At 46.1% G+C, this 26,703-nt stretch overlaps 1 protein-coding gene across 4 annotated transcripts in view; it reads right to left on the bottom strand.

Annotated features, from left to right (window-relative positions):
* The window catches only part of CLIC5 (chloride intracellular channel 5), a 108,153-nt gene that overhangs the window by 13,451 nt on the left and 67,999 nt on the right, over positions 1-26,703 (bottom strand). For 3 of the 4 annotated variants that reach the window (XM_018566812.1, XM_018566811.1, XM_018566814.1), the window contains exons 2-4: positions 21,509-21,618; positions 17,364-17,489; positions 8,022-8,128 (exon numbers count right to left, since the gene is read on the bottom strand). In XM_018566812.1, the coding sequence (XP_018422314.1) occupies positions 8,022-8,128; positions 17,364-17,489; positions 21,509-21,618 (343 nt within the window). Of the gene's footprint in view, positions 1-8,017; positions 8,129-17,363; positions 17,490-21,508; positions 21,619-26,703 lie in introns of all 4 variants that reach the window. The other variant, XM_018566813.1, reaches the window with a different exon arrangement.

Consider the following 26,703-nt stretch of genomic DNA (forward strand, 5'->3'; position numbering starts at 1 on the left):
ATATACATTTGTTTTTTAAAAGATTAGCACTTACAAGGAGTTCTTCTTTATCAATTCGCTGTTTGTGTTTCCGAACCCCCATAATAATGCCATTTTCTCTCTGTCTATAAACTCCACAGCCCAGCCACAGACCAGGTAGACAGGGGCTGTGCTGGATCCTTTCTAAGGTCCCCTGAGGTCAGTACGATTCGAATTTACTTTTTCCACATGTGCTGATGGCCAGATTAGGGTACCAGCCCCATAGTCAAGAACGTGAACTTCTTGCTGGGGAACAGGATTAGCTGTCTGAGCTATATAAACATTGACAAAACGCCTATCAGAAAGTCCGTTTGTAGCCAGAAAAATGTGTGTTTGCATGATGCTTTCTTTCCAGGGCCAGGAAAGACACATCCAATCCAGGGCTGAAATAAAAAAAAATTAAGCCCGAGCCGTTGACGCGTAGCCAAGCAAGTGCCAGTGTTGATCCATTCACATCTGTAACGATAACATGTGACAGCTGCTTGATTTCTAACAAAGCCTGGAAAGCGCTGATGATCGCACTCTCCTCGGGACAACTTCATGTAAAACTGTAACCCTTTCTTCGGGGTCTTGGCACAACGTGCGGTTTATGAGGCTTCACTCAGACCTCGGGGCTCAAAACAGTCGTTCGAAAAACACCCGCAGCTTCCAAAGTTCAATTTCAATATGGTAATAATGCAAGCGGTTGTTTGCATATGAAGGGCCCCATTTCTGAACATCCAAATAGTAAAAATATATCACCGGCACACCGGAGCAAAATCTTCACCGAGTGGTCAATTTATGGATATACGCACGTCTCGTCACAAAGCAACATTTCGAGGGCCACTCAGGGTCAGGTCATGATGTCATGCCTGATGAAGGGACCCTGAGTGGCCCCAAAATGTCGCTTTGTGACGAGACGTGTGTACATCAGTACAATGACCATTCGTTGAAGATTTTACTCCGGTGTGCTGGTGATATATTTTACTACTTGGATTTGAATTGGCGCCATCCACTATCACCTCCTGCCGCCCGCCCGTTAGAAAAAACGTACGGACAGCAGACTCCCATTGGCGGGTTGACGTCAAAAGACGGCTTTTTTTTTAGCGTGCGCGCATGGGCAGAAAAAACATGCCCGTTCTCTACAGCCGTTACCGGCTGTTTGATATACATAGGATCGGCGGCTCTATAGCCTGCCGTTCGTATGTATGTGCTGTCTTTGCGCCCACCTCCCCGAGTGCCGCTGCTGCCGCTCCCCCTCCTGACTCCTCACCTTCAATCCCGGGATCCGCTAGCCCATCTTCGGCTCGGGAGGGCGTCAGGTGGTAAGATGGGAGGGAGGTCAGCATCTTCCTCCTTGATGATCTCCCTCCGAGGTCGGAATGCATAATACATCACTTCCGCATACACCTGTCAGTCATCTGGCTGCTATAGCCAGAGAGAAGAATCTGATCTGCTTCATCGGCTTCTTTTGGGGTCCCCAGGTGACATTTGGGGTCTCAGAGACCCCTAATGTCTCCATAAAGAGAACCTGTCAGTGTGACTGTGCTATCATATAGAGGTATTGTATCCCCCTATGTAATAGCAATAACATTAAGTGTAAAAAAACATAAAAAAAGTTAATAAAAATAAATGTCACATATAAAAAAGTAAAAAAAATATTTTTTAAGTCCCCCCACCCCCACATTTACGCACATATAAACGTAAATACGCGTTCGATGCGCCAGCGTGCGAAAATGACAATTGCGCTACACATGTTACATATCGCCGTAAACGTCGCAGTGAGAGCAATAATTATAGGGCCATCAATCACTGATAACACTAAATTGATGAGCGGTAAAAGCTTTTAAAGCGTCGCCTATGGACGATTTTGGATATTGTAGTTTTTTTAGGTTTTGCGCGCGCGCAATTGTAATTTTTGCGCGCTGGGGCACCGGACGCGTATTTACGTTTATAGGCGCGTAAACATGGGGGTGGGGGGGGTTAAACATTTTGGGGGTTTTTTTGCCCCTTTTTTTATATGTGACTTTTATTTTATTTTACTTTTTTATATGTTACTTTTATTTTTTTTTATTTATATTTATTTTTTTGCACTTATTGTTATTGCTATTATATGGGGGGATAACAATCCCCTATATAATAGCAAAGGCACACTGACAGGTCCTCTTTATGGAGACATTAGGGGTCTCTAGGACCCCTAATGTCACCTGTGGACCCCAAAAGAAGCTGATGAAGCAGAGATAAACACCGCGGACTTCAAGTGGTTAAAAGGGACATACCAGTAAGGAGTGCGGTGGGGACCTCTATGGAACCCATTTCTGAACATGGGGCAAGAATTAAAGCAAGCACGGGAAGATGCATACGTGTGAATGAGCCATTGATGGATCAAAGTCTATCTCCAGTCAAAACTGCAGAAGGGTTAGAACACATGTCATGATTTTATTGCCCTGTGTCCTGATACCCTGGCCACACCATAGCCTTGAAAGTCCCTCACCGTGGACCTCAGTCCTGATAATGCTGTGTCCTGGGCAATGCATAATTAGAGGTGGGGTTTATTTAGGGTTGCCACCTGTCCGGGATTCACCCGGACAGTTCGGGTTTTAAATTCTGTGTCCGGGTTTCATGGCAGCAGAAACCTGGATACAAGATGTCAGGCAGACAGGGGCAACCAAAATTAAGATAGGGGCTACCGTCCCCCCACTGAAAATAGTGATATTTACATATGAAAGGGTGGCACTAATTACATATGAATAAGTCGCGACTCATTCTCCCAAAAAAAATATCCACGTGTCGCCAGAGTGTTCGGGTTTCGCTTGAAGAAAAGGTGGCAACCCTAGGTTTATTAATGTGCCTTGCTATCCTGTGCGGCCGATCGCATTGCGGCCAGAGGGCGGGTCTACGGTGCCATTCACTTCAATGGCCTGCCACGCCCCCTCCTGCCCCACAAAAAAGTGAGCGGGCCGCAATGCGAGGCAGTGCGTTCTGGCCAGAATCGGGCCCTGAGTAATCTCAAAAGCCTCTCAAACTGATCTCATACACAAGCCAAATGCACCTTAAAAAAATGACTCTGTATTTGCCCATCATTACAAGCCCACAGCCTGCCAACACAGGGCCTAAAACCTCTGCTTCTTCCTTAGGAAATATTTTTTTATTGAACTGTATCTGTTCGACCGCTGAACGCCCCACAAGGCAATGCGCCTTGTGAAGCCCTAATTGGCTAAAAGCTTGCACCTGACCACAGGGCTCAGTACTCTGTAAGAGCCATGAATGGTCAAAGTCATGCGGCTTCCCTGCTAATCGGGAAGCCTGGTGGCAAGTCTTTACAAGCCGCCCAGCTTCCCGGCTAGTCAGGAAGCCAGGTGGAGAGTCATTGCCACCTGGCTTCCTCAATGGGACTTCCGATATCGGTATTCGGTATTGGCGAGTACCGGAAAAAAAATATTGGTACTCGTACTCAATAATTAAAGACCGGTATCGGTGCATCCCTAGCTATTAGCATAATTTCTTTCCAGGGTAAATGTCATGAAAACAATACCACATTATGGCCACTAGATGGAGCGGAGGAGCACAGGAACCAAGTATTTACTTCCTCTGCCCCTCAGCTCCATCTGGTGGCCATAATGTGGTATTTACCTGCTATTATTACATTCAACCTGAAAGGAAAATATACTAATAACATCTGTTTTGCCTCCCTTTTCACAGAACAAATACACATGCAATTTTGCAGGGTGAATTGCTCTCTGGCTTGTACACCTTTTTGGTTTTTTGACATGTTTGGTTTTCCAACTTTAGTGTGTAATGTATGTAAATGTGTAAATGTAAAGACGGCGACATGGCCACACGCAATCAGATTTTGCTGATATTTTAACTCTGGCCCCCCAGCTCTGGTGGAACTACAAATCCCATTAAACATTGCAAGATTCTCAAAGCCACGGGCATGACTTCCAGAGACAGATGCATGATGGGATTTGTAGTTTCACCATAGCTGGAGGGCCGGAGTTTGCCCACCTCTGTTTTAACTGAGCAAAATCAACAACAATATTTTTGGGGGATTGCCTGGCATGGCATGCAATAAAAGGATTGTAAAGATCAGGGGTAGCCAAACTGCGGCCATCCAGCTGTGATGAAACTACAAGTCCCATTAGGCATTGCAAGTCTCTGACAGCCACAGGCATGGCCTACTGAGGCAGATGCATGATAGTATTTGTAGTTTCCCCACAGCTGGAGGGCTGCAGTTTGGCTATATGTCATCGTTTGCCAGGAGTTCAGCACCGAGGGGAAAAATAGTACATTTTACAAAAATATTACAATGTGTGCGTCATCCTAAAGTCTATTCGTTATTTTTCTTGATCTGAAAAGCAATAAAAAAAATTTGGGGTGGGGGGGATAACCACTTGCAACAAAGAATTCCCAGACCTGACCGGACCTGCACAATACAGAATAAAATTGATGCGTGTACGGCCAGCATTCCACAAGTTCTAATTTATGTTTGGACTGGAGACCCTTTAAGCTTCCAGATTTCCCTTCTCCCGGCTAGTCCATAAAAGCCAGTAATTAAAATACAATTATAACTGTGTTACCTTCACGATGCAGCAACCCGGAGCCCCGGGTATTTATTGCCCGCTGTGTACACAGAGGCATTTATAAATAAAATGGTATTACTTCTTAGAGCATAAAACAACAAAACATGGCACAGACAGTTGTCACCCTGGAACTGGCTCCAGTCTGGCAGGGCAGTTCATAAGAGAATCCCCAGGAGGGCAGAATACTGTGCGCGTGTTGAATTGTAGTGTACAGAGCGATTGAAGCTGCAGTATGCTACATGTTTGCTGTTACTGATAGAACATGGCTGCCCTCTTGTGGTCAGATTTAATACTGACATATGTATATACAGCTCACCTGATACACATGCACAGACATAGCTGGGGTGGACAAATGGGGCCTATTTATACAAAGGCTGCAATATGATTTAGCTTTTTAACTCTTTACTTTATTGGCTTTCAAAGAGATGCGGTTACTCATCTTCCCTGGTGTTTATAAAAGTAGTAACACACTATAAAAAGAGTATTATACTATATTTATAAAGTGCTGACCATTTACACAGTGCACTTTGGTCCCTGCCCTCAAGGAGCTTGCAATCTAAGGTCCCTATCTCATAGAGATGCACCGATACCGTTATTTCAGTATCAAGCACCGATATTTTTTTTTCAGTACTCGCCGATACCGTGTACCGGTAGTCCCATTCAGGAAGCCAGGCGGTGTGTATTGACTCACCACATGGCTTCCCGATTAGCAGGAAAGCCGCCCCCATGCTTCTCGTCACTAGGTGACGAGAAAGCATGGACCTAGCTTTCTGGTCAATCAGGAAGCCGGACGCTCCATGTTCCCTCGTCATGAGGTGACGAGGGAGCATGAAGCTGGCTTCCCGGCCAATCAAAAAGCCGGTTGTTGTGTCATTACACAACATCCAGCTTACTCATTGGCCAGCTTCCCGACCAATCAGGAAGCCAGGCAGCACGTCATTACATGCTGCCCGGCTTCCTCATTGCCCGGGAAGCCGGCTCCATGCTTTCTTGTCACAAGTGACAAGAGAGCATGGAGCCAGCTTCCTGATACCGGAAGTAGCGGGCTAGGCATGGGAGCATTTGGGCGAGTACGAGTACTTGTCCAAATACTCGGCATCAGCACCGATACTAGTATCGATGCATCCCTACTATCTCATGGCTAATTACATGTACCTTCCAGCATGTCTTTGGAGTGTGAGGGGAAACCAGAATACCCAGAGAAAACCCCCACAAGCACAGGGAGAACATGCAAACTCATTGCAGCTCGGGACCTAACCAGGATCCAAACCAGGGACCCCCCAGTACTGCAAGGCAGAAGCACTGACCACTATACCGCTGTGGTGCCCACACATGGGCAAAACAGCAGTAATACACTACATAGACAAATGTGTGTGGACATTCGACCATCCCCACCAAATCCTCCTTCCCTCCTGCTGATCTTTCAGCCGTTGGATACTTGCTTTAAAAAAACGCAAAGTCAAATGAGATGGGAGAACAAAGGATGGGACTTGAAGGATCCAAACAGCTCGGTGTAGGGATGGCTTCAGGTCCCTTATGCCAATATAAGAATATAATGACATGCTAAGAGGGAGGTTTGGAAAGCCTTTGAGTTCTGAGCTGTTCAGCCAGCAGAGCTGAAACCAAGAGGTCATAGAGAATGGCAGGTCCTGTATTGTGCCTGCACAGCAGCTGGAAGAGTTGCTGGAAAGCCACAAAGAGATGTGGTCACTCATCTTCCCTGGTATTTATGAAGGCAGTAATACATTATATGGACACAATTTTGTGGCCGTCGGACCATCACACCTATACTATATGGGCAAACTTATGTAGACATCCCTCCATTTCATTAAGTGCATATGTTTGCAGTAAGGGTATTGTTAATGGTACAACAAAGATATTTTAGACAACTGCAGCCTTCCAATGTTCTAGCAACAATTTGGAGAAGACCCTTATTTGTTCCAGCGTGACCGTGCCCCTGTCCACAAAGCCAGCTCCATAAAGACATGGTTTGATCAGTTTGGTGTTGAGGAACTTGAGTGCCCTGCGCAAAAACCTAATCTCAACCCTACTGAACACCTTTGGGGTGAATTGGACAGTAGACTGGCATCTGACCTCACAAATAGGAACATATTCCATCATACACCCTCCAATACCTTGTGAAGTACCTTCCCAGATGAGTGGAGGCTGTTCTAGCAACAAAAGGGGGGCAAATCTTTATTAATACCCACCATTCTGTGAGGTGATGTCCAGCAAGCTCATATTGGTGTGATGGTCAGCTGCCCACAAATTTTTGCCCATATAGTGTATATATTAGGAATACTTGTATTCGCCCAAATGCTCCAATGCCTAGCCTGATACTTCCTGGCTTCCTGATTGGCCAGAAAGCGACCTAGTGACGAAAAGCATGGGGACAGCTTCCCTGCTAATCGAGAAGCCGGGTGGCTAGTCTTTACACACCGCCTGGCAGTCTTTACACACCGCCTGGCAGTCTTTACACACCACCTGGCAGTCTTTACACACCGCCTGGCAGTCTTTACACACCACCTGGCAGTCTTTACACACCGCCTGGCTTCCTGAATGGGACTTCCGGTACTCTGTATCGGCGAGTACCGAAAAAAATTATATTGGTACTCGTACTCGATACCGAAATACCGGCATCGGTGCATCCCTAGTATATATGATAGCTAAGTTGCAAATTGGCTTTAAAAATGACAAATAGATGGACTGGACCTGTGTTGATGGACTTTGGGGTTGTATTGATGGACAAATGCAGCTTTCTTTTGGCATCAGCTTGAGATGCCTCTGGGATCCTTCAGAATTTATTGACAGGTGCAGTTGACCTCCTTCTGACCTGCCTCTGACCTGCTCCACGTTGCTTTTGCATTTCCATATACTTGTATGGGTAGAGAAGCAGTTGTGACACAAATATAATACGCAGGCCCTCAGAGGCAACACCATGTCTTAGAATTTGAGCAGAACTCAGACTGGAAGAGGAAAAGCCAGGACTAGGAGCTGATTAGCTGAAATGCGCATGTACTGACACTGAACATGCAGACAGAACATGAGAGCTTATTGAGCAGAAGGGTGACCTCATCACCGTGATGCTGACTCTTTATTGTCCAGTCAGGAGGCTGAGTGGGGGGGGGGGGGATCTGGCTGCCCTAACCCCATAGTTCTCCTTTAAGCTGATTCAGTCCCTTCCCATTTCCGCTCCTCACTACCTGTCCATAAGTAACATAGGTGTCGTTACTGATGAATAGTGAGACAGGAAAGATGGAAGGGGCGTGCCCAAGTTCTAGTTGAGGAGCACAGCACAGTACCCCTCCCCATTAATCTTAGCTCCCAGTTGGCTCTGCAAGGTATCTGAAAGAACATGCAGAATCCTGTTGGGGCAATTAAGGTCTTCAATCGCGTTAGTAGGTTTACCAACACAGGATCCCTTCCGTTGTCTTTACCTACCGGCATTATCTTGCAGCTTGGTGTTTTTGGTGTACGCAGAAAATCTGGAAAAAATGTCGATTCCGGCTGCGTTTGACTCGCGATGCTTTGCTGCCAATTTGGGGTATCTGCAAAAGGTAATAAATACACAAGAATAAATACATTGATGCAAAACAAATCGAGACAGGACATAAAAGTCTACACGGTTCATGCACCTCAACTAGGGTCATATTCACTCCAATCATCTTCAGATATTGAATATTGGCCATTAGAAATTAAGAGGACAACTTGGCACATCCTGCAGACATAGATGCCAACTGTCCTTCATGTGCCTTGACAGTCCCACATCTTAGACCTCAGCCCTGATGCTTGTGCATCCTGGGCCATCTTCAGATTACTTTTATTTGGCAGGTGGTTCAGCTTGCCAAACGCAACCATCGCAGTGAATGGGACCGAACTGCAACCGTGTGTCAACCGCTTGTCAGATTGCAGGGTGTAAATGAAGCCACAGAGCTCTGTTGCTGAAGACCTAAGTGAGGCATCCTCTTTAGTAATAGTCAGAGGCCGGGCCATCTGAAGGCATAATGTGTCAATGTCCTGTAATCATGTAATAGCACTAAGATGGTTGTATTGCACTGAGCTGCGGAATAGTAACTAAGAGTACAGGGTGAGTCAGAATGTTTCATCACGATCATGGAGAGACAATCAGAGTAGGGACCTCTTATATTTGTTGGCGTCCATTTCCTTCAGATGTATGAGTAGGGACCTCTTATATTTGATGGGGTCTATGTCATTCAGATGTATGTGTAGAGAGTATGTATGTGTAGGGACCTCTTTTAATTGTTGGGGTCTATGTCATTCAGATGTATGAGTAGGGACCTTTTATATTTGATGGGGTCTATGTCATTCAGATGTATGAGTAGGGACCCCCTATATTTGTTGGGGTCCATGCCATTCAGATGCATGTGTAGGGACCTCTTTTATTTGCTTGGGACCATGTCCTTTAGGTGTATTAGTAGGAACCTCTTTAATTTGTTGAGGTCCATGTCTTTCAGATGTATGATTTGGGACCCCCTATATTTGTTAGGGTCCATGCCATTCAGATGTATGATTAGGGACCCCCTAAATTTGTTGGGGTCCATGCCATTGAGATGTTTGTGTAGGGACCTCTTTTATTTGTTTGGGACCATGTCCTTTAGGTGTATGAGTAGGGACCTCATATTTGTTTGCGTCCATGTCATTTGGATGTATGAGTAGGAACCTCAATAATTTTTTGAGGTCCATGTCTTTCAGATGTATGATTTGGGACCCCCTATATTTGTTCAGCTCCATGTCATTCAGGTGTATGATTAGGGACCTCTTATATTTGTTGCAGTCCATGTCATTAAGATGTACGATTAGGGACCTCTTATATTTGTTGGGGTCCATGCCATTAAGATGTATGTGTAGGAACCTCTTATATTTGTTCAGGTCCATGTCATTCAGATGCAGAAGGAGGCAGGTTGGGTTGTCAGGAGGTTGTGTATCTGTTTGTCTATTGATAATAGGGAACGGTGCTTGCTAAAAAGGTCTTATGAGCAGTTGAAGAATAGATGAAGTAGCGAGCCTTCCGATTTGTAGCACCTCCAGCACATTGGTTTGGCTATTATTTGATTTGACATATTTTTTAGGTTTTGGTAAGCGCTTTGTAACTATCTATGTTATTAGAACTCATTCACACAACCGGAGAGGTGTAACCAGGGACAGGGCGAGAACAGATTGTGTCGGTGTGTCTCAGCTGCAGGTGTGACTACAAAGAGCTGCACACACAACTGCAAGACATGAAAGGCGTAATGAAGCAAAAATATAACAGACAAACAAAAAAAAAGTGTCATTTTGTCATGGGAAGGCAAAGCGGCTTTTGTCTCGCTAAAACAACACTGCAGACGGGAGCAAACAATGAGGGAGAGGAGATATCATTGTAATGTGAACCTCTATACAGGGCTGTGCTTAATGTTCATGCTGTCCTAGGCGGCGAGAATAATGCGCCTTTATATACAAGCTCCACCCACTTCTCCTACTAATAACATGACATCTTTATAGCTGTGAAAAGGAAAGCAAACATGTACTATGGATGCATTATATACAGCATAAGACTCCCTCAGTCTGTCATTCCAGAGGCTTCATAATGCTTAAAGCAAACCTGTCATAGACCTGGGCAACTGACACTCTGAAAACATAATCATACGTTACCTTCAGCATGCAACAATAAACCAAATATATACTGTAGGCAGCTGATGTTATATATAGACTTGACTTTTAAAAGTAAGGTGGCCACCTTGGGCCCTTTGGCATACTGGGGGTGGAGAAAGGTCAGAACCTGCAGCCTTTGCTGTTGAAGTAGCTCACAGCTCATGGGGGGTACTGTGCCTTGGGCGCTCAAGGAACCCCCTACCTCCCCTACCTCCAGTCCCTTTATAGTACCCGTACACCACTACGGTAGCTCCTTCCTCCTTCATAACTGTAGCCCCCAATAGCTTTTGTCAGGTGGCTACTAGACATTTAGTGATTGCCATAACTGTAGTCAGTCTGGCGTGATTATAGTTGGCATTTATTTGGTTAATTCCAGGTGTTCTTACATTGACTGTACACCCCTGGGTGGAATGTGACTCTACTGCAGTGTGGGACTGCGAATGAGGGACACTGTGAGTGTGTGTGCCATTCACCAGCCAATCACTGGGTCCCTCTCAACCAGTGTTGCATGCTGGGTAAGTGCATATATAGTGGAGGGAATTGCCATGTGCTCAGTTCTAGTTCGGGCTCCAGCCATGGATGAGTCCAGGGTGGGGTGTTGTCCAGCCACCCCCCAGGCTAAGCCTGAGGCCTGGGGGTAGGATGCTGGAGTGCAGGAAGTTTTTCGCTAGGCCTCAGTATGGAGGAGGCCTGTGTTGTTGTCAGAAGAGGAGAACCAGGAAAGCTGATGGCTGCTGGAGGTGCCCGGAACATAGTGGACCTCATGAGCAAGTCTGGTGTCTCTCCTGCTGAAGATTTGTGGCCATCCCTGACCATCTGCTGCTCTATTTTCTATTCAACTGTGCTGCCAATGGATCTACACTGAGATGCTAAAAAGAGATCTCGTGAGTCTGGAGTCTATGTCTGTTACATCCTGGATGTCTAGGATCCCTATACCCTCTCTCCCCAGTGTGAAGATGTTCATAAAAATTCTTCTGCATCATACTTTTGGCCTGGATGTCAATTCTGTGGGCACTAGAAGAGGGTGGTTAATGCTAATAGAGCAGCTGGTTACCAACATTTCTAGACAAACTAGTGATGACCTGGGTTATTCCAGCGGCTACTTCGGGGGGTGAGGAGGAAGGCAAAAATAATCTACAAGCATAGGCTAACTTGCTGTAAAACGGTAAAAACAAATTCCTTCCTGACCACATATAGGTGATCTGATGAATCCCTGGATCAACCAATGATCACATTTACGTATTCCCATAGAGTTCCCATAGAATTCCCAATGCCCTGTGTATAGTTTTATTATCAGACAGTTATACTCTCGCACGAGTCTATGGTCAGTGTGCATTTTTTTTTCTCCTTTTCAGAAGGTATGGAGGTGCAGTCTCCCCAACTTCAGCCATTGAGCTGATACATTCCTTGGCCTTGCGTCAAACGAATATAAAAGAGGAAATATCGGGTTCCCAGAATTTGTGCCATGTCACCCCTATATAATCACATCTACCTGTCATGCTATTAACTAGACATGTGCGATTCGTTGCGTTCCGAATCAATTTTCCGAAATTTGAACATTCGGATACGAATTTCCGAATCCCAAGGCATCCGAATGTGTCCGAATCCAAATTTCCGTTTCCGAATTTCGGATAACGTCCGAATTTCGTTCAAAAACTAAATTGAATCGGGCATCTGACTTTTCTGGCCAATCAGATGTGCTTTTCGGTTTAATGAATGGGTCTGAATAAAACATTTTGTTACGGCAACATGGGAGCCAGATACAGTATATACATATCATACTAAAGCTGAGGCTCCTAGACCCGAATTACATTCAGGATCCGAATTTCTGAAATGCATTCGGGAGCTCCTGAATGCCATTCGGGTCTGGGAGCCTCAGCTGTAGTAATATATGTATATGACTACCAGACCCAAATGACATTCTGGAGCTCCCGCATGCATTTCAGAAATTCGGATCCCAAATGCCATTCGGGTCTAGGAGATTCAGCTGTAGTATTAATATCTGGATACGGTTTTCTGTGGTATTCGCAACAAATATTCATAAACTCCTCCGAAACTAATGGAAATTCGGATTTTGTCCGAATATGAAACCCGAACCGAATTGAATTTCGGATCCGTAACCCGAAATAATTAAATAACTGAACCAAATTTTTCTGCAGCTTACATGTCTACTATTAACTGACCTTGAGGCGCTTGTGTATGCCTGCTCCAGACTTCACTATTGCTAATAAAGATTACCGTCTCTGTCACCCAAAAGTACCTGTGCTGTAAATAAGTGATCACCATATAACTATATAACTGGGCTTAGGGAAAAATCCAAAAGGTGTCATCTTTATGGGCAATAGTGACATCTGGGGCATACGCCTTAAGGTCAGTTAATAGCATGACAGGTCTTATAGTGGACTGGTGATGTATTTTAGGGTTATTGAGATCTCGAACTGTTTATTTATTTGATTGCAGTAATAACATCTTCTGATAATTGAGGTTCGGGCTCTTAGGGAAGATCCACAGACTTTACTCTAAGGTGACTACACACTATAAGGGGGTTTCCTTATATGCTTCACTGAGATGTGTCACATTAAGTGCATTAAAGATATTATTCCTATGTAACCGGGTGGCCTGTTCTCTCTCCCCCTCCCTGGTTTATGGGCCCAAGTATTTTCTGGACGAGTGCTGCAGTCCTCTGGGGTAAGTTTGAATGTATCGTGGCCACCTGACTATTTCTAATATGCTTGGTTAGGAAGTAAGTGGTGATTAGTTGTTGGTCGGCTAAAACACATATGCTGCTATTGTATAATACGGCATTAAGAACGCTTGTTGGAATATCATAGATGTCCATACCTTCCCGAAGAAGCAAGTACGCAAAACGCATTGAAGGTTGGAGGACTACATAAGCCTCTGGTTACAAATATACATTCTCTTGGGTCATGAACAATAGTTGCCTATGTGATATCTGTATATGATAACATGTATTAAGCCAAGCATTTTGATGGTCTCAAATATTTGTACTAACAACATGGATGTTTTTTTATGGGTTTTTTTTGTTTGTTTGAATAAAATATTGTATGTTTTAATTAGGGAATGGGTTGAAATTTCGGCCACCGAAACACATCAGCTGAAAATGGTACTTTGGGCAAAATACCGAAAGAAGAGGAGAAGGAGAGCACTGTGAGAGGCTGGCATGTCACAGTTGGCTGGGCTCTCCTCACGCACCGCCCCGCTCAGCTTCCTGTGACAAATCAGGATGGAGAGCGGTGTGGGGGTGGACACAGCTGTCACAGGAGGCCGAGCCGGTGGTACGGAAGAGGACTCAGCTGGCAAAGGGGACCAAGCTCTCCTCCCCGCACCGCCCCGCCCAGCCTCCTGTGACAAATGAGGATGGAGAGCGGTGCGGGGAGGAGGTAGCTGCCAGCTGTCACAGGAGCCCGAGCCAGTAGTACGGAGGAGGAGTCAGCTGTCAAATGGACCAAGCTCTCCTCCCTGCACCGTCCCACTAAGCCTCATGTGACAGCGAGTCAGGATGGAGAGCGGGTACAAGGACTCAATAATTGAGGACAGAGTATGTTTACTGTGTCCCCAATTGTGAATGAACAGGAAGTGCTCTACCTCACATGGACATGGAAACAATACTATCTCCACAGGTTATGAATGAACAGGAACTGAGGCTGAGTGATTTTCACTTCTCATAGTTCTCCTTTAAATGTTAATTGTTTGCAGGATATAAAGTTGGACACTAAAACATGAATATTTTGCTTTTCAACTGGACCTGTACTCAAATTTAACATTCTTGATGTGATGGATGTAAGAGTAATGAAAGAAAAAAAATGTACTTTCCCTGGAAAAATGGTGCTCACATAATAAAATGCGAAGACGTTTGATCACATGATCGCTGCTATAGGAGAACAGAGAGGAGTAGCCAATCTGAATGCTGGTCCTTCCCTTCAGTAGAGGTCATGTGACCACACAGCTAGGGTTTTCGATATTGGACCAGCACTCAATGAAACACGGGGCAATGTTCTGATCAGGAAAGGTTGTCCTAGGATTTTAATATAGATCCACTTTAATCTCATGGAGGGAACCCAACCTACCTCCCGAGTGTCTCCAATTGTCCTCCTCTAGATTATAAACTCAATGAGACAATAAGCACATTGACGCCCCTACTGTGCCTTGTGTAAACTAGGCTGGTGTGTTCCCTGGTTCTGGGCACCACCCTACTTAGAGAAGAAGGTCCGAAGCAGAGACTCATGTGACAAGAAGCTGTGGGTTTTTCCTAAAATCATAAAGTAAGCTCTAAAACTCAGACTGAAGGCAATGTGAGCGGGTTTGTTCAATCTTGCACAGATGAAGTGTCCTTCTCTCTGAATGGTCCTACCAGATATACTGAACTTGTTGACTGGAGCCAATGGAAAGGAATATGTGCTGCTGGTGGGGGAGCTTCGTACCTTGGTGGTGCCAATGTCTCCTCCAGGAACTCTTCTATCTTGTTCACATCTGTCTTCACCTCCCCGTTAAAGGTGAGAAAGGGAGGGTGGGTGCCCGGTGCGAGGTTGTGTAGATCTGCCGGCTTTCTGTAATTGTGAAAAACAATAAAACGTTGTGGTTAGATCTCTGGTGAGAAGGAACTCTAAGCCTGCAGGACCCAGGTGCAAAATAGAAGAGGTGCCCCTTTAACATATAATATATATCAGGTCTGAACAAAATGTTCCCCACTCATGGAGTGAGCCAACTCCCAAAATTTAGGAGCCATAAGCAATATGGTTTTGATCTGATGCTCAGAGATCTCTTCAACCCCTCCACAAACACACACACTCAACAGCAACCATATGTGCAGTACCTGTAACCTCCACCCCCACCATGCACCACGCCAGCCATATACCATACATATATTTCATGTATACCACTTGCTGCCAGCAGATGGCAAATGCAAGACAACAGCGCCACCTAGGGGCGGGTGAATAGTCTGTGTTGTGACCTGGATAGCCAAATATTAGCCTCCTCCCTCATTGCTAAGAAGAGACAGAACCTGCCTGTATTTTACATCTGCAGGAACAGTCAACAGGTTAAGAGTAGGGATGCACTGATACCTTTTTTTTTTCGTTATCGCGTACGAGTACTGATATTTTTTTTCCGGTACTTCCCAATACCGATACCGGTGCCGTGTGCCCCGATTATCAGGAAGTCGGCCGGCGGATCATGACCCGTCACCCGGCTTCCTGATTGTCATTGCCGATACCGAGTATTTAGACAAGTATTCGCCCAAATGCTCCGATACGTACCTCCGATACCTGAACTTCCGGTCAGAGGGAGATCTCCTCTGACTGGCAGTGCCGAGGGAGCATGGAGCCGGCTTCCTTACCAATCAGGAAGCCAAGCGGTGGATTATGACCCGCCTCCTGGCTTCCTGATGGAGGCTTCATTTGCCGAGGCTGCCGGGCGATGGATCATGAGGTTCTGTCCAGCTTCCTGATTGGTCAGGAAGCCAGGCTGCCTAGCAACAAGTGAAGCTGGCTTCCTAGCCAATTAGGAATCCGGGTGGCATGCCATGACCAGCCTTCCGGCTTCCTGATTGGCTAGGAAGTCGGCTTCACTTGTTACAAATATACATTCTCTTGGGTCATGAACAATAGTTGCCTATGTGATATCTGTATATGATAACATGTATTAAGCCAAGCATTTTGATGGTCTCAAATATTTGTACTAACAACATGGATGTTTTTTTATGGGTTTTTTTTGTTTGTTTGAATAAAATATTGTATGTTTTAATTAGGGAATGGGTTGAAATTTCGGCCACCGAAACACATCAGCTGAAAATGGTACTTTGGGCAAAATACCGAAAGAAGAGGAGAAGGAGAGCACTGTGAGAGGCTGGCATGTCACAGTTGGCTGGGCTCTCCTCACGCACCGCCCCGCTCAGCTTCCTGTGACAAATCAGGATGGAGAGCGGTGTGGGGGTGGACACAGCTGTCACAGGAGGCCGAGCCGGTGGTACGGAAGAGGACTCAGCTGGCAAAGGGGACCAAGCTCTCCTCCCCGCACCGCCCCGCCCAGCCTCCTGTGACAAATGAGGATGGAGAGCGGTGCGGGGAGGAGGTAGCTGCCAGCTGTCACAGGAGCCCGAGCCAGTAGTACGGAGGAGGAGTCAGCTGTCAAATGGACCAAGCTCTCCTCCCTGCACCGTCCCACTAAGCCTCATGTGACAGCGAGTCAGGATGGAGAGCGGGTACAAGGACTCAATAATTGAGGACAGAGTATGTTTACTGTGTCCCCAATTGTGAATGAACAGGAAGTGCTCTACCTCACATGGACATGGAAACAATACTATCTCCACAGGTTATGAATGAACAGGAACTGAGGCTGAGTGATTTTCACTTCTCATAGTTCTCCTTTAAATGTTAATTGTTTGCAGGATATAAAGTTGGACACTAAAACATGAATATTTTGCTTTTCAACTGGACCTGTACTCAAATTTAACATTCTTGATGTGATGGATGTAAGAGTAATGAAAGAAAAAAAATGTACTTTCCCTGGAAAAATGGTGCTCACATAATAAAATGCGAAGACGTTTGATCACATGATCGCTGCTATAGGAGAACAGAGAGGAGTAGCCAATCTGAATGCTGGTCCTTCCCTTCAGTAGAGGTCATGTGACCACACAGCTAGGGTTTTCGATATTGGACCAGCACTCAATGAAACACGGGGCAATGTTCTGATCAGGAAAGGTTGTCCTAGGATTTTAATATAGATCCACTTTAATCTCATGGAGGGAACCCAACCTACCTCCCGAGTGTCTCCAATTGTCCTCCTCTAGATTATAAACTCAATGAGACAATAAGCACATTGACGCCCCTACTGTGCCTTGTGTAAACTAGGCTGGTGTGTTCCCTGGTTCTGGGCACCACCCTACTTAGAGAAGAAGGTCCGAAGCAGAGACTCATGTGACAAGAAGCTGTGGGTTTTTCCTAAAATCATAAAGTAAGCTCTAAAACTCAGACTGAAGGCAATGTGAGCGGGTTTGTTCAATCTTGCACAGATGAAGTGTCCTTCTCTCTGAATGGTCCTACCAGATATACTGAACTTGTTGACTGGAGCCAATGGAAAGGAATATGTGCTGCTGGTGGGGGAGCTTCGTACCTTGGTGGTGCCAATGTCTCCTCCAGGAACTCTTCTATCTTGTTCACATCTGTCTTCACCTCCCCGTTAAAGGTGAGAAAGGGAGGGTGGGTGCCCGGTGCGAGGTTGTGTAGATCTGCCGGCTTTCTGTAATTGTGAAAAACAATAAAACGTTGTGGTTAGATCTCTGGTGAGAAGGAACTCTAAGCCTGCAGGACCCAGGTGCAAAATAGAAGAGGTGCCCCTTTAACATATAATATATATCAGGTCTGAACAAAATGTTCCCCACTCATGGAGTGAGCCAACTCCCAAAATTTAGGAGCCATAAGCAATATGGTTTTGATCTGATGCTCAGAGATCTCTTCAACCCCTCCACAAACACACACACTCAACAGCAACCATATGTGCAGTACCTGTAACCTCCACCCCCACCATGCACCACGCCAGCCATATACCATACATATATTTCATGTATACCACTTGCTGCCAGCAGATGGCAAATGCAAGACAACAGCGCCACCTAGGGGCGGGTGAATAGTCTGTGTTGTGACCTGGATAGCCAAATATTAGCCTCCTCCCTCATTGCTAAGAAGAGACAGAACCTGCCTGTATTTTACATCTGCAGGAACAGTCAACAGGTTAAGAGTAGGGATGCACTGATACCTTTTTTTTTTCGTTATCGCGTACGAGTACTGATATTTTTTTTCCGGTACTTCCCAATACCGATACCGGTGCCGTGTGCCCCGATTATCAGGAAGTCGGCCGGCGGATCATGACCCGTCACCCGGCTTCCTGATTGTCATTGCCGATACCGAGTATTTAGACAAGTATTCGCCCAAATGCTCCGATACGTACCTCCGATACCTGAACTTCCGGTCAGAGGGAGATCTCCTCTGACTGGCAGTGCCGAGGGAGCATGGAGCCGGCTTCCTTACCAATCAGGAAGCCAAGCGGTGGATTATGACCCGCCTCCTGGCTTCCTGATGGAGGCTTCATTTGCCGAGGCTGCCGGGCGATGGATCATGAGGTTCTGTCCAGCTTCCTGATTGGTCAGGAAGCCAGGCTGCCTAGCAACAAGTGAAGCTGGCTTCCTAGCCAATTAGGAATCCGGGTGGCATGCCATGACCAGCCTTCCGGCTTCCTGATTGGCTAGGAAGTCGGCTTCACTTGTTCCTGAGCAGCCTGGCTTTCTGACCAATCAGGGAGGCGGGTCATCACGTGCCACCTGTCTTCCTGATTGGTTAGGAAGCCAGGCTGCCTAGCAACAAGTGAAGCCGGCTTCCTAGCCAATCAGGAAGCCGGGAGGAGTCCCCTGATTGGAAAGGAAGCCGGCTCCATGCTCCCTTGGTATCGGGGAAGTTATCTGAGCATTTAGGCGAGTACTCGTCCAAATACTCGGTATCAACACCAATACTAGTATCGGTATTGGTGCATTCGTAGTTGAGAGCTAGTGCTGGGCTTTCTTATTAGAAACCCCAGAATGCTATGAAAACATATTTCCAAAATAGTTTACAAAAATGCATTAAAAAACCTTGTGAGCAGGTCCCAGCATTCCCTGCAGGCCCGACGTTCACCCCATTTGAGCGGGTCTGCTCCGAAGATCCCTTAGCGCCAGGCCTAATCTCCCAACTCTATGCCCAAGTGCTGATGGGCGATGCACCCCCCAGCCATAAATATATGCTAGCATGGGAAAAAGACCATGGTAGCCCAATAGACGAGGATTGCTGGAACACTATTTGGGAGGTGACCAAGTCTAGCTCTCGAAGCGCGCAGGCACTGGAAACCAACTACAAGCTCCTTTACCGGTGGTACCTGGTACCCAGTAGGCTTAGGTTGTTTGTCCCGGGCCACGAGGGAAGGTGCTTCCGAGGCTGCGAGGAGGTGGGTTCCTACATGCACATATGGTGGCACTGCCCCACTGTGCGGACTTTTTGTTCTAGAGTTTTTACTTTTATGTCATCAATCATGGCCCTCACACTGGCACCTGACCCAAAGGTGGCTCTCCTCAACCTGCCCCTAGAAGGAGTTACAACTAAACAACATAAGTTCCTACTCCATGGCCTCACAGCGGCCAAACAGATAGTAGCGAAGTCATGGCAATCCACCTCAGTACCTTTTGGGGAACTGGAAAACAGAATCCAGTGGTTCTTCACCAACGAACGTCTTCACGGCAAGGCTGATTGACAAGGTCCCTCACTTTGATCAGACCTGGGACCCTTGGATACGGCACCTACAGATGCACTCACTTGACGCCAGACTACTGGCACTCTGACCCGGGAGGGTGGGTTTCATGCCCTATAGCACCATGCCGGGTCTGTACCTCCATCAGGTCACCCCCACTCCCACCTATGAGCTTCTGCTGACCTTGTCTCCCTCCTGACCCTCCCTACTTCCCCCCCTTTACCCTTCCCTTACCTGAATGAACAACGAGGGTGGCGTACGGGTAGTACGCGGCCCCCCACAAATGTTTACACTTCTTTCTGTTACATCTAGAATATTAGAAGTTCACTAATTCAGCTAGATTAATGACCTTAGAAATGTTTATTGGTAACTGTTTGTGTTAAACCGTTGTGTGCTGCTCCTACCAGAGCAGTGCCTGTATAGCGAAAGTGTTGAGGACGCTAAGGGCTTGTTCACACCAAGCGCGGAGCAGATCCAGAGCAGAGCAGATCCAGACCGGATTAAAACCGCGTCCAATGTATTCCTATGGTATTTTGGCCTCCAGTTCACATCGCAGCGTGCGGATCCAGACCAGATCCAGACCGGATGAAAAAACTGCGGCAAGTCCTATTTTACCTGCTCTGGATCTGGTCTGGAACGCATCAAAAACGCATCAAAAACGCAACGCAATGCAACCCAATGCAATTCAATGGGAAAAAATAACCATAAAGAAAAAAAACCTCTATGGTCATCTGTCATGACCTAATCTTCCTTTGTCACTTCCTGTCTTTGGAAGGGACACATCACATGCAAACATTCCTACCTAGATATCGACATGCGGGTGTATGAAAAAAACTTGTCTGGGTGTGCACGACGGTCTGCATATAGAGTCCCAAACTGGCCCTTTGGATCTCTTTCTCTCATCAGTGGTTGCACCCAAAAGCGACGTCTCCTTACAGCACTTTGGCGTAGCAGTATAATAACCATCACCAGGAGCATGCCTGCATCCCATGGATCCATGTTGCAACAATTTTAAAAGGGAGACAAGGTCAGAGGAAGCAGGAAATAATCGGAACAGCTAATGAAAGGTCAAAGGTAAAAGGAAATGACCAAATAACCTTGTTAGCTTCCGGGAAAAAACGCATCAAAAACGCATCGTGCGTGTGCAGAAACCTGACCGGATCTGGTCTGCATTTGGTGTGAACAAGCCCTTAATGTCCATATCTTGCCATCACACGTGAACCCTTGTCACTGATATGTTGGACTGATGTTATGTGTTGTAAAACAAAAAGAAAAAATTATTGATTGAAAAAAAAAAAAACCTTGTGAAATCAAACTGACCAAAATCTACCATATGATGAGATAAGAAGGCCCGTTCTCACTTGGATTCCACAGTTCCAAAGCTTTATGGATCATGGCCAGACCTGGAAGCTGGACAGAGCGTCACAGGTTGCTAAGAGCTCTTAGCATACCTGGGATGCTGAGGCCACCTCAGGCTTCCTCATTATAGGAACAGCCCTGATCTGGATGATGCAAACATGAAACCTAGCACACTCACCAGCCAGCCTGCAAAAAAAAATCCTACATTGTCTCACAACTTGCGTTAAAAACAGAGGTTTTAGTTGCACAACTTTTGCAAAATATGTGGAAGTCGCACTGCGTCATCAAGGCTCCTCTGTGTAGTGCGGTCCTAATTCTAATCTATGAGAGCCGCCATCTTGGAGCATATATAGCAAAGGTGAATGGGGTGAAGCCCAACCTCATTATAGGCACAGGGAGACACGAGGAGCCCCGCACATCACAACGGCACCTGAAGCCCCCCTACCAGATCCAACAATCCTTAGTGATGGACTCCACCTATATAAAGCGTCAACTTCATAGGAAATAAAATGGGCTTTCAGCATATAATGGGCCCAACAAACAATGAAATACATAAAGACATTACAACAAAAGAAAAACAGAATAAACACATTTGGGGAGTGTGACCCTTTGTAGCCGGATCTCACCTCTTCAGGTCCACTGTGGTTACATTGAAGACGACTCCTTTCAGCCAGAGGATCATGAAGAGGCGCTGGGAGAAGGGGCAGTTTCCTATACTCTCCCCGTCACTGCCGGCCTACAAGAGAGGAACATCATCATTATAACTCACTGTGACCCGTATACTACAGAGACCTGTATACTGTGACCTGTATACTGTGACACGTATACTACAGAGACCTGTATACTGTGACCCGTATACTACAGAGACCTGTATACTGTGACCCGTATACTACAGAGACCTGTATACTGAGCCTAGGGTGACGGGAGGACGGTAGTTTGTGTCCTCCTGTTACCCTATGGAGAACTATGGGGAAAAGACCATAGTTCTCCTTTAAAGCCCTATACCAGGCAAAATATGACCCCTCCCCCTTCTCAGATATGTCTGAGACCCCAAATTGTTCACTGGTATGACGCTTTAAAACCTTTTACCCCTCACCCGTTTAGAGTTAGCAGGGAGCTGTGACCCCAGAATTATTGCTCTCACTCCGACGTTCGCGGCGATACCCAATATGTGTGGCGACATCATTGTTTACATACACGTGCATGCCCTGGTTACGCATGTTTATTCACATGCAAATGGCGGTGGGGCGTGTTTTATTTATTTTTATTATTTTTTTACTTTTTTTCAAAACTTTTTAGATTTTTTTCACTTAACTTTATTGCTATCACACCGGGGCTAACAAGCAGTTCCTGAGTCACTGCTGGGAGGGGAAACAGGGTGAGATGAGCGGCTGGGTCACTGCTGGGAGGGGAAACAGGGTGAGATGAGTTGCTGTCTTGTTGAGTCAATGTTAAGAGATCACTCTAAGAGATTCTGCAGATTATCTCACCCTGACTGGGAAACTCACCTCACCCTGTTCCCCCCTCCCAGCAGTGACCCAGAAACTCACCTCACCCTGTTCCCCCCTCCCAGCAGTGACCCAGCAACTCACCTCACCCTGTTCCCCCCTCCCAGCAGTGACCCAGCAACTCATCTCACCCTGTTACCCCCTCCCAGCAGTGACCCAGAACCCGCCCCCTGCCTGGTAATGTATAACAAGCCGGGCGTGCGTCGTACGTTCCTGCGTGCCTTTTCGTGGGCATTGGTCAACTGCCGCGCAAAGTCCACCGCACGACTTCCTACACTGGTCGGCCACGTTCTATTTAGTGGGCCTCTAAGTCCCGGGACCACCCAGTCCCTAAGCGAGTGCTCTGCGATGTACAGAAACTGATACAGCGGCGTCACGGGGCGAGCGCTTGTGTGTGCGCTGGGTTGCAGCCGCCCAGACAATGGCGGTAGTCAAGTGATGAAAGTTAAGCCCGCTCGGAAACCTAAACCTCGGCTTTAATTATTCATTGAAATTCCATTACTAGGACCTGCAGCGGCATTGCTGCCCACACATGTAGTCTGCGGCGGCAAAGGTTTGATGGCAATGGCGCACACAGCGGCAGTATCCACGTACAACGCAGTCTATTTGCACAAGCCGCGGTGTGCTCAGATCTCGACAGATCCCGTCCTTCTGTCTATAGCTGCCCACACGCCGGAAGACTTTCACATGAACCTTCATACAGAAACATCTCCTCAGAACCTTCCAGAATGTCGTCAGAGACTCGGGGAACGTCCTCCGAAAATCTCCTTTCAATTTAACATTCGATTGAACGAAAAACCGCAATCGCTGTTACGATTTCATTCAATCGGGAAAAACGTTTCAGCCTTTGATCTGACCCCCGATAACCCCCAATAACTATTAGAACATTGAGCGGTTGTTCCAAAATTCCAAATGTTAGAACCAAATTCTGGTGGTTGATGGTCGGCTTAAGGCCCCATTCACACTTGGCGATTCGCAAATCGCGCAACGCGTGATTTGCATTTTGCGCAATTTGCATTTTGCGCGATTTGCATTTTGCGCGATATTGCGCAAATGCTTGCATTGAAAAGCATCCCAGCAGTGACCCAGAAACTCACCTCACCCTGTTCCCCCCTCCCAGCAGTGACCCAGCAACTCACCTCACCCTGTTCCCCCCTCCCAGCAGTGACCCAGCAACAGCGGATAGGAAACGCTTCTGGAACGCAGCGTATGCAGGGAGGGAAGGGACTTCGGAAGGGAGGTTGTGCGCTCACGTGGCTGCTGAATATCCATTTAGAAATATTATTATTAGTAGTAGTAGTCATTATTATTATAATAATAATTAGGGATGCACCGATACCACTTTTTTAAGACCGAGTACGCTTACCGATACTTTTGATCAAGTACTCACAGATACCAATTACCGATACTTTTTCTTAAAGGGACAGGTCACATTTTTTCTAAAGCAATACAAACTAAGGTCACTTTCTTAATATTATGATTCATGAGATGACGAGGGAGCATGACGCCGGCTTCCCGGCCAATCAGAATGCCGGGCGCTGCGTCATTACACGGTGCCCGGCTTCCGGATTTGCTAGCTTCCTGACCAATCGGGAAGCTGGGCAGCGCGTCATTGCACGCTACCCGGCTTCCTGATTGGCTGGGAAGTCGGCTCCATGCTCCCTCCTCACAAGTGACGAGAGAGCATGGAGCCATTTCCTGGCCAATCAGGAAACCAGGCAATGTGTAATGATGCGCTTCCCGGCTTCCTGATACAGAAAGTACTCGTGCTAGGTATCGGAGCATTTGGGCGAGTACGAGTACTCACCCAAATACTCAGTATCGGCACCGATACCGATACTAGTATCGGTATCGGTGCATCCCTAATAATAATAATAATACATTGAGTTTATTATTAGTAGTAGCAGTAGTAGTAATAATAATGCTTTGAGTCATTTTTTATCATTATTATTATTAGTAGTAGTAATAATAATACATTGAGTCTATTATTATTAGCAGTAGTAATAATAATACATTGTTTTTAATATTATTATTATTATTATTAGTAGTAGTAGTATTAATAATACATTCAGTCTATTATTATTATTATTAGTAGTAGTAGTAGTAGTAGTAATAGTAATAATAATAATACATTGAGTCTATTATTATTATTAGTAGTAGTAGTAATAATAATACATTGAGTCTATTATTATTAGTAGTAGTAGTAATAATAATACATTGAGTCTATTATTATTATTAGTAGTAATAATAATAATAATACATTGAGTCTATTATTATTAGTAGTAGTAGTAGTAATAATAATAATACTTTGATTAATTTTTAATATTATTATTGTAGTAGTAGTAGTAAATTATTACTATTATTACTATTATTATTATTATACAAAGTTTAATAAAGCTTGAAAAATGCATTTGGAAAAATATTTTATTTTAAGAAAAATGTAATTGACGTAAAACATTTTTAATTGACTACAAATACTTTAAAACTGAAGTGGGGACTTATCAGAAAGCATAATAATTATTCACACAGCTTGTGGCGTTCTGCTCATAATTTACCATTACTATGAGCTGGCAGTGCACGGTACCCGCTATTACTTCTATTCACCAAAAATGTTCTTCTGTGCCCCTCTCTGATTTAGTTTCACTTTGGCTGAGTGGACTATGGCTCTACTGGCTCCCATCCCCTCTGTCCAGACTCCAATGGGATGACCCTTGTTGGCTGCTGAGGCACTCTTACTGGACGGGTGATATCACTTGGTGGAGCTTCTCCCCAACTAACTCTTGGCCCTGATTTTACCTGAAGTCAGGGAAGGTCAGACCCCAGTAGCAAAGAGAAACTAAATCAGAGTTAAAGAGGACATTTCACCCCTTCACTACAACCCACATCATCATGCAGCTCTGAGTGCTGATATGAAATCATTGTTTATTCATTTGTTGAACATTTTTTGCTCTTACAGTGTCTGCTTTTCCACTTCCTGGGTGTGAACGGCACTGGTGATGTAGCCCTAGTCTGGTTGAGTGAGGCACTGGTGATGTAGCCCTGGTCTGGTTGAGTGAGGCACTGGTGATGTAGCCCTGGTCTGGTTGAGTGAGGCACAGGTGATGTAGCCCTGGCCTGGTTAAGTGAGGCACTGGTGATGTAGCCCTGGCCTTGTTAAGTGAGGCACTGGTGATGTAGCCCTGCCCTGGTTGAGTGAGGCACTGGTGATGTAGCCCTAGTCTGGTTGAGTGAGGCACTGGTGATGTAGCCCTGGTCTGGTTGAGTGAGGCACTGGTGATGTAGCCCTGGCCTCACAGATGCATCCTGGGAAGGTGACATCACCAGTGCCCACCTGTAAACTGCAGAATCTTGTGAGATCTTATTTTCAGATGATGTGCACTGTCCCATGTTCCAGGAGGCAGACCAGAGTTCCAGGAAGTAAAGGGAGATGGATTCATCTGCCCTCAGTAAAAATGGCCGCCGTGAGAAGAATAAGGAGGAAAAGAAAAATAGGGTATATGGTGATACCTTGTATCACTGTATCGTCTTAAGGAAAGGACCCAAAGCATTGGCTTATTGACCCATCTGACTTAATTGTGTAATAAAACCAAATTTATTGGCACATTGGGCCATTGAGTGCTGGTGACCTATCTAGGCATTCCTGAAGTACCGCACTGCACCATCCATTGTGGTCAGTACAAGTATGGTCTCTGTTACCATTGGTACCAGCGCTGTATGGTGTGCAGCTGGCATCTACATTGAGTTATGTTGGGTCCAGGGCCATCCCCATAATGAGGCAGCCTGAGGCCATTGTGGCATCTCAATGGGTCACATGGGGTGGGCAGCATGGCCGCTCTGCTGCACAATGTTTGCAGTGTGCCTGACGCCCCCTTTTCCGGCCAGAGCATCTCAGGTTACCAAGAGCCAGGTGGTGAGATATGGGCAGTGAGATGTATATGGTCCATACACATCCCTCCAACCCAGGTCTTAGCGGCATCACTCTCCACCAGCAACGAAGCCCTGAGTCCAGTGCGTTACGAAGCCCTGAATCCAGTGCATTACGAAGCCCCGAGTCCAGTGCGTTACGAAGCCCCGAGTCCAGTGCGTTACGAAGCCCCGAGTCCAGTGCGTTACGAAGCCCCGAATCCAGTGCATTACGAAGCCCCGAGTCCAGTGCATTACGAAGCCCTGAGTCCAGTGCATTAGGAAGCCCCGAGTCCAGTGCGTTACGAAGCCACGAGTCCAGTGCGTTACGAAGCCCCGAGTCCAGTGCGTTACGAAGCCCCGAGTCCAGTGCGTTACGAAGCCCCGAGTCCAGTGCGTTACGAAGCCCC

This window comes from Nanorana parkeri, unplaced genomic scaffold (genome assembly GCF_000935625.1).
Source record: "Nanorana parkeri isolate BGI_ZX_2015 unplaced genomic scaffold, ASM93562v1 scaffold977, whole genome shotgun sequence".
Classification (NCBI taxonomy): domain Eukaryota; kingdom Metazoa; phylum Chordata; class Amphibia; order Anura; family Dicroglossidae; genus Nanorana; species Nanorana parkeri.